Here is a 14,622-nt window from a genome sequence, read left to right on the forward strand (position 1 = left end):
TTTGTCCCGCTGGGCAGCGATTAGACGCAGCGTAGCGTGAAACTGGAGCTGCAGTACAGTAGCTTAGCGCTGCATGTTAGCATTGTCCAATTACTCTCATGTGTGGATGCTCCTCTTCTTCTGGAGTTATAAAGAGCGTCACGCGGCAGGGACGTGGGGACAGGACAGGGAAATGTGTAGCACTAATTTAAAGATATGTTCCTTATTCATGTTCCTCGCGTCGGCAGCCGTTTGGGGTTTGAGTACTTCTGAAAAGATGAACACTAAAACAACATATTGATTCTTTGGATTTTTACATGACGCTTTCTTTGAGTTCTTATTTTAGAATGATTTTCTTTTTAATTATTTCTAGAAAAGCACTCTGAGGACACCGGACGATTGTCCATCAGATGCTCCTGTAGCTCCGTGTGTTCTTAGAGCGTGCACAAACAGGAAGAAAGAAGATAATGCTTCCACTCCCAACCTCTACCGACTAATAATAATGCATCACAAGATAAAGATGTGCTTGTACTTGGTCTCCGGATATAACTTGGAAATGCATCAGATTTAATGTCAGTTTCACAACCTACTGTAATCCTGCAAACCCCTCTTCTTCTTCAGACCGTCTATTCTTCGAGCTGCAGGACGAACTAAAAGCACAGTTCCGTTACTGAATTACTCACCCTCTCTACTCACTAATAATAATGCATCACAGGAGGACGATGTTTTTCTACTTCCTCTCCAGATGTAGCTTCAAATGTCCTCTGATTTTCCTTAGTGATAAACGTTTCCACAACCAGCTTGGTTCCAAACACAGCTGTGATCTGAGCACGTTTTCTGATCAAATTCAAGATGCAGAGGCTCTGTGGACACGTGCCCAGCTGCAGCAAAGTCCCCGTCTCCTCCAACAGTGCAACAAGCAATCCACCAAAGACATAAAAAGCAATCAATAAGAAGTAAATTGCACATACTGTACACAGGTCCATTCCTGAACTACTCAACCTATAGTAATAATGCATCACAGGAGGAAGACGCTTTTGAACTTCCTCCTGCAAAAGGACAAAAAATGTTGTCGGATTTTCTCTGTTTTTAAGGTTTTCTGTCACAATGCACACACTCTGATGTCCCCGTCTCCTCCAACAGTGCAACAAACTAAATGCTTAAGCATGAAAGAAAAACCAAAGAGCAATAAATAAATAACTAGACCATACTCTCTGTCTGCCGGCATCAGACCCTCTCTGCAGAATACCAACGTGTCGGCCTTCAGGTAAACTCATCAGACGCTTCGTGCATGCTGAGTGAAACACGGCTCACTCATTTTGCAAAAAGCAGGATTAGAGAAGGACCCTGGAGTCAGAGAGGTAATGGAAATGTAAAGCTGCTTTCTGGAAGTCAGTTTTAACTCTGAGAGACTCCGGGGCCTCAGAGGAAGAGGCAAGGTCAGAGGGAAGGAGGAACCAGAGAAGGCATGCATGCATGAAAACAAGTCTGTGAGCATCACGCTGCAGGCTGCTGTCAGACGGGGCCCTGAACTACTGCAGGGGCCCCGGACTACTGCAGGGGCCCCGGGCTCCACTTAGAGGCAAGGCCACTGCAGCTGGAGGTCTCAGTCCTGCCTGAAATCCTCAAGTCTGAGCTGCAGAGACCCTGAGAGCCGATTGATGACTGACACACACACACACACACACACACACACACACACACACACACACACACACACACACACACACACACACACACACACACACACACACACACACACACACACACACACACACACACACACACACACACACACACACACACACACACACACACACACACACTTCTTATTTAATTTGTTGTCTTTATTTCTTTAAGCCTAAAATATTGATTTGTAATTATTTGTGTTTTCTTGTTTCTGATATTTATATATTGTTAAATCACTTTGATTATTCAGCAAAGAATCAATCCAGTTCTTTTATTTCATTCATATTGTCCAAGGATTACTGCAAGGATTGTACAGAAGAATGACCTAGAAGACATGCTTCATTCCACTAACACACCCACAACTACAGAGAGGCTACATGTCTAAAAACATACCATAAAAAGACCAAATGCAAAAGCACAACATCGACCACAAGGATAATGGAAATGAACCACAAGAAGAAGCAAAATAGATATGAAAAACCTGTAACCCTAACAACCACAGAGTGAGCAGAGAGAGGGAGAGCAACCACAGAGTGAGCAGAGAGAGGGAGAGCAACCACAGAGTGAGCAGAGAGAGGGAGAGCAACCACAGAGTGAGCAGAGAGAGGGAGAGCAACCACAGAGTGAGCAGAGAGAGGGAGAGCAACCACAGAGTGAGCAGAGAGAGGGAGAGCAACCACAGAGTGAGCAGAGAGAGGGAGAGCAACCACAGAGTGAGCAGAGAGAGGGAGAGCAACCACAGAGACAGAACAGGCCTCAAAAACATCCACATATCAGCTGCTTCTGATACCAAGACACGCCATCCAACTGAAAATAAAGGAAACAAACATAAAACACAAGGAATCAAAATAGATGCAAAGCAATTACACACAGACACAGGAAATGAGCACAAAGAGAACATCAATTACTGGAGCTTGCATTCACACACACACCTGGTCTGAATTTACACACACACCAAGAGGGCTGTAAGTGGAGTCTCCGTGTGGAAGCGTTTATATCCTCCTCGGTTTCACAAGACTCTCTTCTCGGTGTATTTATGGGAAAAAGTCAAAATATTGGATTTCCTCTTTTTTTTGTCTTGCAACATTACAGTCTTTTAAAGGTTTGTATTTTTTATGCAATTAAATATTTTTGTTGTTTATTTATATTTTGTCATTTTTTTCTGGCTCCGTTTCATTATTTTTGAAACTGTTTTATTGAGTAGTTCATTCTCTGCTCAGATTTGATTCATTTATGTCTTTTGCTCTTTGGAATTCCTTCTGTGTTTGTATTTGGAGATGCAGAACCATGAAGAAAAGCTGCAGAACACGGACAGGAAATGACCGAACAAATGAAACGGCATCTCCTGAAATAAATCAGAGTGGAAAGGAGCTCTTCCTCCGTTGGAGCAGAATCCGATCCCCGAGTTAAGTCTCTGAGTCTCCGTCTGAAATCAACAGCGAGTCTCGCCGGCTGTTCGCTGAAGAGCTCGGGTGGAAATGATCAGCAGGATAAATCTTCCTGTCCTCAGGGAGGAATAAAAGTCTGCTGCAGGTCCTGAGAGGAGGGGGGGGGGGGGGTCATCTGATGTCCTCTAAAGACAAACCAAGGTCTGCAGGGAGCATTCAGACTGTGTTAGGGGCTGGAGATCAGAGGGGGACCAATGAGCCGTTAGTATTGCTTTAAAGAGAACCTGTCAATGTGTCCCCTCCCCTGGAGAGTGTTTCTGTGCACGTAAACGGTCTACAGAGGCTAAAATCCCAAAGTTACATTACATAGTGACATCACACTGTCGCTCCTCAAACACATCAGCAAATACATATAATTTACACACACACACACACACACACACACACACACACACACACACACACACACACACAGTAAACATTTGTCATTCAGCTCAACACCTCCGGCTCTGTGTGTGTGTGTGTGTGTGTGTGTGTGTGTGTCTGTCTCTGCTCCAATGTCACTCTCTGTTTACTGGAGGTAAAACTCTTAACTCATATTCACTGACAGCAGCATAAAGCTGGAGGTCCAGTGTGTGTGTGTGTGTGTGTGTGCGTGTCCGTGTGTGTGTGTGTGTGTGTTCTGGTAATCACAAGGACAGTGTGTAGGTGTTGGCTGGATGCTGAGGAGAGTGTCTCAGCTACACGTTTCCTTTCATCAGATAAATCAAACTTCCAGATGCTTTACTGACGGAGGAACTCCTCTTCCCTCGGCTCTGTGCGACACCTATTATCAGGTTTGCAGAGTGCCGTGTTTTCTAAAGGATCTGGATCCATTTCTGGGTAAACTTCTGACTATAGATACTATAAAGAGCACTTTCCGGCTATAATTAATAGCTATAAGTTTTTTGGGCGATTTAATAAGATAAAACATGCTTAAACCTGACAACGTGTCGAAGGAGGCTCAGGGTGGATCTCCCATAAGAATACTGACCTGTTCAGTTCATTTAGACCAGACTTTAGAGGCAGCAGTGAGATGTCCTCTCCTGCAGGGTGCAGACTGTCTGCTGGGTCAGAGCTCAGTATTTTTAAGAAAGAGTGTGTGTGTGTGTGTGTGTGTGTGTGACAGGAAGCGCTGTGTCACCGTGACGCAGAGGAAGGTCATCAGGAAATCAGGATTCATCAGCGAGGAGCGCCGTGACATTCAGGCGGTTTCTCTGCAGCTGTTTGTTGAGATGGAGAGAGAGGAGCTGACAGGGGGGGGGATCAGCTCCAGATAAATTACCCCCATTTTAAACTCTACCTGCTGCTGGATCCTTAAAGGAGACGGACTTTAAATCCTGGGTTAAGAAATGTCCTGTATAATCCCTGAACGCCTCCATGACGCTGATGTTCTGCTCTGATCTCTGAAGGTGTGATCAGTAAACTCCTCTCCATATTTTGCACCTAGTCCAGTTCACACTTATTGTGACGTACCCTACATGTCGTTAATGCAACCCCTATTTTTGCATATTTAGGTTTGTATTCGACATTCAAAACGTCCTTCCGTGGTTCTAACCCTCTGCAGAACTGCATCTTAATCCAACACGCATCAACATTTCTGACACATTTCTATAGAATCACACTGCAGTCCTCATCCACTCTCTGGACCCCCTCCAGAGAGTCAGTACCCTTCTCTCTCTCATTGATTTTCCTGTCAGCAGTCTGACCCCCCCTGAAGACCCTCAAAGAGCAACAGCTACACCTGAGTGTGTGTGTGTGTGTGTGTGTGTGTGTGTGTGTGTGTGTGTGTGTGTGTGTGTGTGTGTGTGTGTGTGTGTGTGATAACTTAATAACACACCAGAAAAGGCTCCTGGATGAACATCATGTCTCTGCACTCAGGGGTGGACAGTAACTCCCTTTACTCCAGTACTTGTACTTGTATTTCCTGCAGCTGATAGTGCTGTCCTTCAGAGGAACAGGGAGCACCTTCATCCACTTTACTGACTGTGCACATTCAGAGCAGTCAGGAGCAAGTCAATGACCTGAAACTCCAGCGAAGGACTCAAACTCAAAGCTACTCCTTACAGTTCAAAGTTTAACGCTGGGAAATCAAGATAAGGAGCTGAAGCTGTAGTTTTTTGGACCCAAAACCTGGGTTTTTATGACTCTTTACTAGACGATTGAGACTTGGAACTCCAAGTTCAGGACTTGCTAATAGGAGTTTAGGACTCAGACATTGTAGTTCAGACACAAAACTCAGCGTGTAGGACTCAAATCTAGTTTGAGACTCGAAACTGAACATTTCATACCTGAAACTCAAATGTTAGGACTCAAAACTCTAACATTCAGGACTACAAACTCAAAGTCTAGGACTCAAAACTGGAGTGAAGCACTTAACATTCAAAGTTCAACAGTCGGAAATCAAGAGAAGAAGCTGAAACTTGAGTTTGGACTCAAAACTAGAAATTTGAGACTTGCAACTCACAGTGAAGGTCTCAGACTTCGAAGTAGTTCTGGAAACTCTCCAAATACAAACGTTTGCACTCAAAACTCAACCTGGCTTGTGCAAAGACTTGTGGGTTGCAGAAGTCCCCGCTGTGCCCCTCTAAAACACTTTAGATATTTGAAGCATTTTTGGCTGAATTTGTCATTTGGGTCAAAAACACAAAAACGTATTTTGAAAGGCCTTTTGTTTTCCACTTCCTGTTGAGGGTTTTTATTTCTCTTTGCTTTTTCATTCTGTGTTTCTGTAGAATGTAATGCAGGTCAGTATCTCCTCCTGCAATCAGCTCCCACAGGTGCCAGGATGACCTCTGTTAAAGGTCGCGGAGAGGAAACTCCATGAATGAAATAGGAGCTCTGAAAGGAGTCCTCATAATTATCCTCTGGACATTTTATGATCTTTCCCGTCACCTCTGCCCCGAGCGTCCATTAACGTGCGTCCCCCGCTGTGTTCGCTCAGCACGCCGGTCACTTCCTGTTTCTGCATGACTTGGGGATTTCCTTCCAGGTGAGCGGACCAATCGAACGTCTGGGTTTTAAAGAAGCTCACCTTGAAGCGTCAGAAGGGCTAAGAGGAGCAGCGAGGGGACACACACACACACACACACACACACACACACACACACACACACACACACACACACACACACACACACACACACACACACACACACACACACACACACACACACACACACACACACACACACACACACACACACACACACACACACACACACACACACACACACTCTGCAGGTTCTGTTATTAATGATCTGGCCTTTGTTGTGCCTGCATGTTTACACAAACAATACAAACACTCTTAGCTCCAGTCAGCAGCTCAGCGGGTCAACAGAGCGTTCACACAGCTGTGAATATAAAAATACAGAGATAAACGACCCGAGGCAAGTGTGTGTGTGTGTGTGTGTGTGTGTGTGTGTGTGTGTGTGTGTGTGTGTGTGTGTGTGTGTGTGTGTGTGTGGGTGGTGTTTCAGTAGCGGGATGTCCTGACACTACACACAGATTCTTATCGGACACACATCAGAGGGTCTCTGATGTGTGACTGAATGGAGCTGCAGGATCAGAGAGGAGGAAGACGTGCTGGAATAATGACCACAAAAAGACAAGAGAGACACAGAATGACAGAAGGACTGAAAAGAGATGCAAAAACAGAACAAAAATATACAGAATGACCATGAAGAGAGTCTAAAATGAATACAAACAGATGCAACCCATATGCAAAGAGACACTAAGAGATCAGAGACACTAACCTATGATGAAGAGGAGCTAAACCACAGCCAAGACCTTTAAGAACAACTACAAACAGCCATGAAACAACAAGAAATAGACTCAGAAGGACAATAAAAAGACCCTTAAAGGACTACAAAGAGACCAAAACAACGACAACACTCCAGACAGTTCCTGCAAAGATGCTCAAACTGACGACAAAGGGCCGATAACTGAGAGGAGTGTTGCTCTGAGCTGATATTAAACTATGTGGAAAACCTTCCGTCCCATCAGCGAGTGTCTCCTCTCAGAGTTTCATGTTGCTCTGTTTTCAGGGATCCGGTCTGTCTGTTTGTTTGTTTGTTTGTTTGTTTGTTGTCGGACAGTTAACGGGCGGCTCCAGTAAACTCTCTGAAACACCACACACACCCCCTGGGGGGAGAGAGCCATTCCTGCTGCTGCAAACTGAGGAAACACAACCTCCCATTCAGAGGACGGCAGGCATCAGGGCTGCAGAAAACACACTCAAACAGACACAGAACAACGACAGAGAGACGCAGACAGACTACAATGGACATTTAAAGACAACAAAGGGACACACAACCAGTACCCCAGTACAACAGACCCAGAGAGACCGCACAAATACACAGAAAATCCTGGAATTGAGGGACAACATAAACCCAGAGTCAGGGATGACAGAAAGCTAAATGCATGATGCAAAACTACAGACCGACTTGTTTAGACTTGTGACTCAAAGATGAGAAAAGGACTCAGACATGGAAGTTCAGAACTCAAAACTCAACGTTTAGGACTCAAAACTAGAGGTTTGAGACTCGAACCTCAACATTTCATTCCTGAACTCAAGTTTTAGGACTTTAGACTCAAAGTTAGAGCTAGAAAACCAAAATGTAGGACAAAAACGGGTTTTCAAGATTCAGGACTACAAACTCAAAGTCTAGGAAAAGATGATGACCGAAACTCAAAGACTCAAACTCAGGGTTACCACTCAACATTCAAAGTTAAAGGACCTGAAACCTGGAGTCTATGGCTCGATACTAGAAGTTTGAGACTCGGAACTCAAAGTTTAAGACTTGAAAATAGGAGTTGAGGACTCAGACATCGAAATTCAGAACTCAAAACTCAAAGTTTAGAACTCAAAACGAGGAGTTTGAGACTCAAAACTCAAAGCTGAAGACTTGAAACTCAGAGTTAGAACTGATGCTGATATTTCTTCAGAGACCTTCAGCCTGATGCTCCCCAGGAAACATCATGCATGATATTAATGCCATGTGAACTGAATCCCTCCTCACTGGCTGCTGTAAATACGGTGGACTGTAGTCAGCTTCGTCTCAATTATCTTTTGAGTGAATATTGTCTTTGATTTAATTGTCTTACAAAGCGTAGTCGTGTTTCTGTGTCTGTTTAAACCACAAAGCCGTATATTATATCTTACATCAAGAAGAGGCTCCGGATTTATTCTATATTTTAGGAGCAGCTTTTTCATTTGTCCGGTCTGCAGCCGATCATTTCCGGTCCTTCTTCTGCTGGTTTTATATTCATGACTCTGCAGCCCGGTAGACAAATGAAGAAGAAGTAAAGCAGTTGATCAGATCTGCAGAAATACATCTATTAAATATTGCAAGAAAACAAACAACAAATAAAGTAATTAAGAAAGAAATGAAACATTGCAAGACAAAGATAGCAAAGATGAATTAAATAGTGTAAGGAGTGACGGTGGCCAAGTCCATAGGGACTCGACTTGGGAACAGGAAGGTCACCGGTTCAAGTCCCGTACATATGGCAGCCCACTGCTCCCAACACTCTGTGGGACCAGTAAGGGCTCCTCCTGTTCTCTAATAAACCCAGTCTGATTCTGAAGTGTACGTGTTGTAGTAAAAGTGTGTTTGATGTAAAGGTGATTGGGTTTCCTGACAGCTGTTCGACAGCATGCTGACGCTGCAGAACAGCTGATGGAAGGTGCAGCGCTCTGCATCTGAAGGACCTGAGTTTAATTATCGCTCAGGATGTAAACACGATCCGCTGCAGTCAGTTTCTACTCGGGCAAAGCCATCGTTCATTATTCCCAGTCAGATTTACCTCTCCTGTTTTCTGCCAGCTTCCAGCATCAGACGGATGCACATTTAAGAGCGTAATAACGTGCATTGTCCTGATAGAGGTGATGCAGAGGACAGGTGCAGGATGCTGGACTCACTGTGATCCGTCCATGTGTTTTAAAGCCACTCCTTCCAACCCTTAGTGAGAAGCAGAGGTCCTCAGACTGAGGGGAAGGTGTGTGTTTGGTGTGAATGATAGCAGGCTGCAGTCAGCTCTGGATCCTGCATGTTCAAACATTTCAGAAACCACAGGAGAAAAATACTACACATGATATTTCATCCAGAGACTGAGGATTCAAATCACAGCGGAATAAAAAAAAACAGTGCTGTGTGTGTGTGTGTGTGTGTGTGTGTGTGTGTGTGTGTGTGTGTGTGTGTGTGTGTGTGTGTGTGTGTGTGTGTGTGTGTGTGTGTGTGTACTAATTCTGATTGAAATCCCAAAAATATGAACTGCAAAGAGGTGGGCTTCCTGTCCTCCTGTAAATCAACTTCCTGTTTCCCTGAGAGAGACATATTTTCAGAATAAGAGCGTGCTGGAGGTCAGCTGCTGGCATGTAAATCAAAAACAAATACATGCATTCAAACTGTGTTCCTGTGGAAGATGATGAGGACGTGTGTACTTCCTGGAACTACATTTTCAAACTTTCTCTTTTTCCTTATAATTGTGCTTTAAGGCCTCCGGTTTTTCTGAGAGAGTTTCAGAATAAGAGCGTGCTGGAGGTCAGCTGTTGCTCTATAATCTTCTCTGTGAGTGGCAGGTGAGGGGCCGCATGATCTCCAATCAGCACTAACACACGTCAAGTATCTCCACCTCCGCCCACCGCCCGGCAATTAGCCGTTGGTCGCGGCGCTTACACTAAGTGCTCCAATTACTGCCGAGAGGGGAGATCAATTCTGATCCGGCTCTCTCTCTCCTCGTGTTCCCTGATCTCTGACTGAGAGGAGATGAGAGGGAACGACAGGAAGAGCTTTATAAAATATGTTAGAATCAAGAGTCTGCATTATTTTCCGTATTAAGACTTAATGGGTTTAGGTTTAAGGGGAAACCTTTGCCTACGTTTTAATGACGGCTCTTTTTAAAGATTGTATTTTAGGTTTCAGTTCTAAGTAAAAGCAAGAAGCCAGGAACAGACTTCAAAAGAAATAATGAGATTTCAAAATAAAGGTCACCATTAACTGACTTCAAAATAAAAGTGAACTGATTTCAAAATAAAAGTGAACTGACTTCAAAATAAAAGTGAACTGACTTCAAAATAAAAGTAACCAATAACTGAAACAAACGTCACGATAGATGAAGTTTAACGAGGCGACTTTAGAGGTTTTATTGAACGAGGGAAGTATTGGTTTAATAACTTTACTGATCGATGTTTGAATCTAAAATAAACTCAACTTTTAACGCTGATTTTCTTCTTTGGTCGTTTCCTGTTGTGCTGTATCGCTCAGTTAAAAACTCAGATGTTTCCTATCAATGATAAGACTCTCTTCTCCCCTCCCCTGTTTCCCCCCCCCCGCTTCATTAGGGATGCCGTCCTTGTCTCCCCCACAAGGACTCTGTTGACGTGAGACAAATCCTGGCGATTAACAACGGTTAGAAAACAGGACAGAGAAACAGGAAGACTGAACGCCTCCCCTTAGCCCGGATTAATCTGAACAGGATCTATCATTTATCCCGTGAGTCTGAGACTCAACTTTACAGACTGTCCTCGAAGGTTACTGCAACTGTGGAGGTCACACACAGAGTGAGGAAGAAGGAAGGATGGAAGGAAGAATGAATGAAGGAAGGAAGGAAGGAAGGAATGAAGGAAGGAAGGAAGGAAGGAATGAAGGAAGGCAAGAAGGAAGGAAGAAAGGAAGGAAGGCAAGAAGGAAGGAAGGAAGGAATGAAGGAAGGCAAGAAGGAAGGAAGAAAGGCAAGAAGGAAGGAAGGAAGGCAAGAAGGAAGGAAGGAAGGAATGAAGGAAGGCAAGAAGGAAGGAAGAAAGGCAAGAAGGAATGAAGGAAGGCAAGAAGGAAGGAAGAAAGGAAGGAAGGCAAGAAGGAAGGAAGGAAGGAATGAAGGAAGGCAAGAAGGAAGGAAGAAAGGCAAGAAGGAAGGAAGGAAGGCAAAAAGGAAGGCAAGAAGGAAGGAAGGAAGGAAGGCAAGAAGGACGGAAGGAAGGAAGGAAGGAATGAAGGAAGGCAAGAAGGAAGAAAGGCAAGAAGGAAGGAAGGAAGGCAAGAAGGAAGGAAGGAAGGCAAAAAGGAAGGCAAGAAGGAAGGAAGGAAGGAAGGAAGGCAAGAAGGACGGAAGGAAGGAAGGAAGCAAGGAAGGCAAGAAGGAAGGAAGGAAGAAAAAGCCCAGTGTAGGAGATAAGAACAGAAGGTAAGGAAGGAACCAAGGTGTGAAAGACAAAGTAGGGGAAGTGAGGAGGCAGAAATCTCACTCTGCAACAGGTGTGAGGAACCTGCTGTGTGTGTGTGTGTGTGTGTGTGTGTGTGTGTGTGTGTGTGTGTGTGTGTGTGTGTGTGTGTGTGTGTGGTGTTAATTTCCCTGCTTAGATTCACACATACTCCATAATGATTCACACAGTGTGCTGACAGCTGACACACACACACACACACACACACACACACACACACACACACACACACACACACACACACACACACACACACACACACACACACACACACACACACACACACACACACACACACACACACACACACACACACACACACACACACACACACACAGCCTCTAGTTTCTTCTTTGACCACGACGCTGAGAGGGAAGCTAACTATAGAGGAACACACACTGTGAATTGATTGGACGATCCTCTAGTAGTGACCTGTCAATCACCCGTACTCTGCTTTATCGTAAAGTGTGTATGCGGAGTTTGACTGACAGCCGGAGACCTTTATGACCCGCCTCCTCATATTCAGCTCTCAGATATGGACCTCCTGCTGAAGGAGCAGCGACCGGCCAGAGACGAAGCTGCAGGACTTTGACCAGAAAATACTCAACTTCCTTTCAGATAACTGGGAAGATGAAACAGGAAGCGGTCCTGGGATGTCGTATTTCTGAGTGGGACCCTGAAGGCAGCATTGTCTTGGTCCATTGGAATTTCTCCATTGGACTTTGGAGGACGGACCCCCATTTTTGAATCCACCAGTGAGGTCATTTATATCGTAGAACAATGTCTTATTTCAGGCCAAAAACACGTTCAGACAACCATTGACTTCCACACCAGGGGACAGGAAGTGAGGACTCACTCTGATAAAAGCCTCTCCTCACATGATAACATGCTATAACCATGCATGTGATTGACAGGCTGCAGGAGTTCATAAATATCAATTAACCAATGAATTGAAAGCCGATAGAAGATGTGTGAGTCAGAAGTTAGCTGCAGGCTGGATATCAGACCTGTGTGGCAGCGGCTGCTTTCATTTCAGAGAAAGTGCATTTAGGGAGATAACAACAATCATTCTGAGGGTGAAACCACTTCTTCTGTGTGTTACCGTACATGTGTGTCCATTACATCTGAAGTTCATTAAGAGAACAAACCCATCTGTTCTCAGGACTGAGATGAAGAGAGGGAGCCACAATAACAGCTGCTTTCATTTCAGTTGTGAGACAGTGTGATTTCGTTGTGAGCTCTCTGATCCCTTTCAAGCCTCCAAACAAACACACTTTCTGGGTGTGTGTGAACCGAACAGCACACACTGCTCTGGAGTCAGAGGTTGGGCTACTGGGAACACGCAACGCTGCAGGGTCACTCTGCCCTTTGCCATCGCAGCGTGTCCCTCAGGGCTTCCTGTAGACATGCTGCTGCACCGGCACGCACACGCGCACACACACACACACACACACACACACACACACACACACACACACACACACACACACACACACACACACACACACACACACACACACACACACACACACACACACACACACACACACACACACACACACACACACACACACACACACACACACACACACACACACACACACACACACACACCTGCAGCTAGCAGGAGTCCAAGTTTGAGAGAAATAGTAAAGTAAATAGTTCTCAAGATCGAGAAACAAAAACAAATAAAATGTCCCCCATAGAGACTCAGGGTTAGAACAACATCGAGAAAACCCTTAGTGGTGTGTGTGTGTGTGTGTGTGTGTGTGTGTGTGTGTGTGTGTGTGTGTGTGTGTGTGTGTGTGTGTGTTTCGTCCATCTGTCAGTCCAGGTGGCCACTCACACCTTGGCACACACACAAACACACACAGTGATCAGCGTGTTGACGGACAGAAAGCCCGGACACACACAGACGGACTTTCATGTTCGCTCACTGAATCTCTTCACACACTGCTGCATGTGCACTCCATCGTTCCTGATTTACTCACACTTGTTCTAAAGCAGACTCACTTGTTCTCTCGTGTCCTCAGTCCCTCTCAGCCCGATCTACATCATCTACTTCATTTGATAAACTGTCAAATTTAATTGTGTTTGACATTTTTTCATTCATTTTGACTTTTAATCTTCAATCAATCTCCATGCATGCACACTCAATTGTTCCCTATGAGCAGTCCTTATCACCATATGGACCCTTGGACGGACTTCCTTCATTTGTTCCCTGTGAACTAAATCCTGTTTACTCAATACATGCAAGTGTTCCCTTCATACACTTTCTCGTTTCCTTGGTACAGTTGTTGTTCCCTATGTGCACTCACACGTTCTCTACAGTCTGACTAATGTGTTCTCTGCGACGTACATTTTTACTTTCGTTTTCCCCTTAACGTGCTCACACTTAATCTCTAACCAACCAATCAATTCTTCAATCCATATATCCACACGTCTCTTGGCCCTTGTGTGCAAACAGATCATGCCATACTTCATCAATAAGTTATTGAAGCCACACACACTCATCTCCCCACTGCACACACATATTCCTGCACAGTCACAGAATGAGGACCATCATGCTGTCCCCTTAATGTACACACACATCCCCACACAGTGGACATAACGAGGACCGACCTGCTGGATGAAGGTGTGTGCTCCGTGGGGACTCAGCAGCAGGATGGCTCGGCGCAGTGTGTCCCGGTAGCGGTTCAGCTCCTCCGTCCTCATGGTGCTGAACAGGTTGGTGAACACCTTGCTGATGTTCCTGTCGACGCGCTGCAGCGCCACGTCCACGCCCTGCCGGGACGTCTGGTCCAGGAAGCCCTGCAGGCCGCGGATATCTGCAGGAAAGAAGTAGAGTCAGATATGTGTCGATGCAAATGTTTAAATGCAATGTTTGGAGGTTCAGGACGGCAAGGAGCAAACAGAAAACATCATGAAGAAAGTCGAACAATGGCAAGATCTGAACTATGCCGGAGGAAACCTTGCATAAATGCAACTAGAAAGGAACTCAGAGGCAGGAATATTTGCCAAGGATCTTCTTGCAACCTTTACCAAAGCAAAGAAAATGTCTCAATCTGAATCAGGAATCTGAATCAGCTGCAAAATGTAGCCGGTCTGTATTTTCTCAGCAGTTTCCCATGCTTTAATGTTATTCTGCAGCTGATGAACTTGCAGAATTGTTGTTGTTCTGACTTTGTATTTTCACCAATGTAAGACTGTCTGGATGAAAGCATCTGCAGAAAGGAAACGAAAAGTTGTACAAGCACTCTCGCAGACGGCACCTGGCAGCATAGAAGCTGATTCTGTAAAGTG

At 44.9% G+C, this 14,622-nt stretch overlaps 1 protein-coding gene across 1 annotated transcript in view; it reads right to left on the reverse strand.

The window, feature by feature from the left end:
* Positions 1–14,622, reverse strand: part of LOC134871421 (glutamate receptor ionotropic, delta-1-like) — a 139,070-nt gene that overhangs the window by 78,770 nt on the left and 45,678 nt on the right. Inside the window, exon 3 of the mRNA XM_063894203.1 lies at positions 13,942–14,147. Within this exon, the coding sequence (XP_063750273.1) occupies positions 13,942–14,147 (206 nt within the window). The remainder of the gene's footprint in view (positions 1–13,941; positions 14,148–14,622) is intronic.

Source organism: Eleginops maclovinus, chromosome 10 (assembly GCF_036324505.1).
Source record: "Eleginops maclovinus isolate JMC-PN-2008 ecotype Puerto Natales chromosome 10, JC_Emac_rtc_rv5, whole genome shotgun sequence".
Taxonomy (NCBI): Eukaryota; Metazoa; Chordata; class Actinopteri; order Perciformes; family Eleginopidae; genus Eleginops; species Eleginops maclovinus.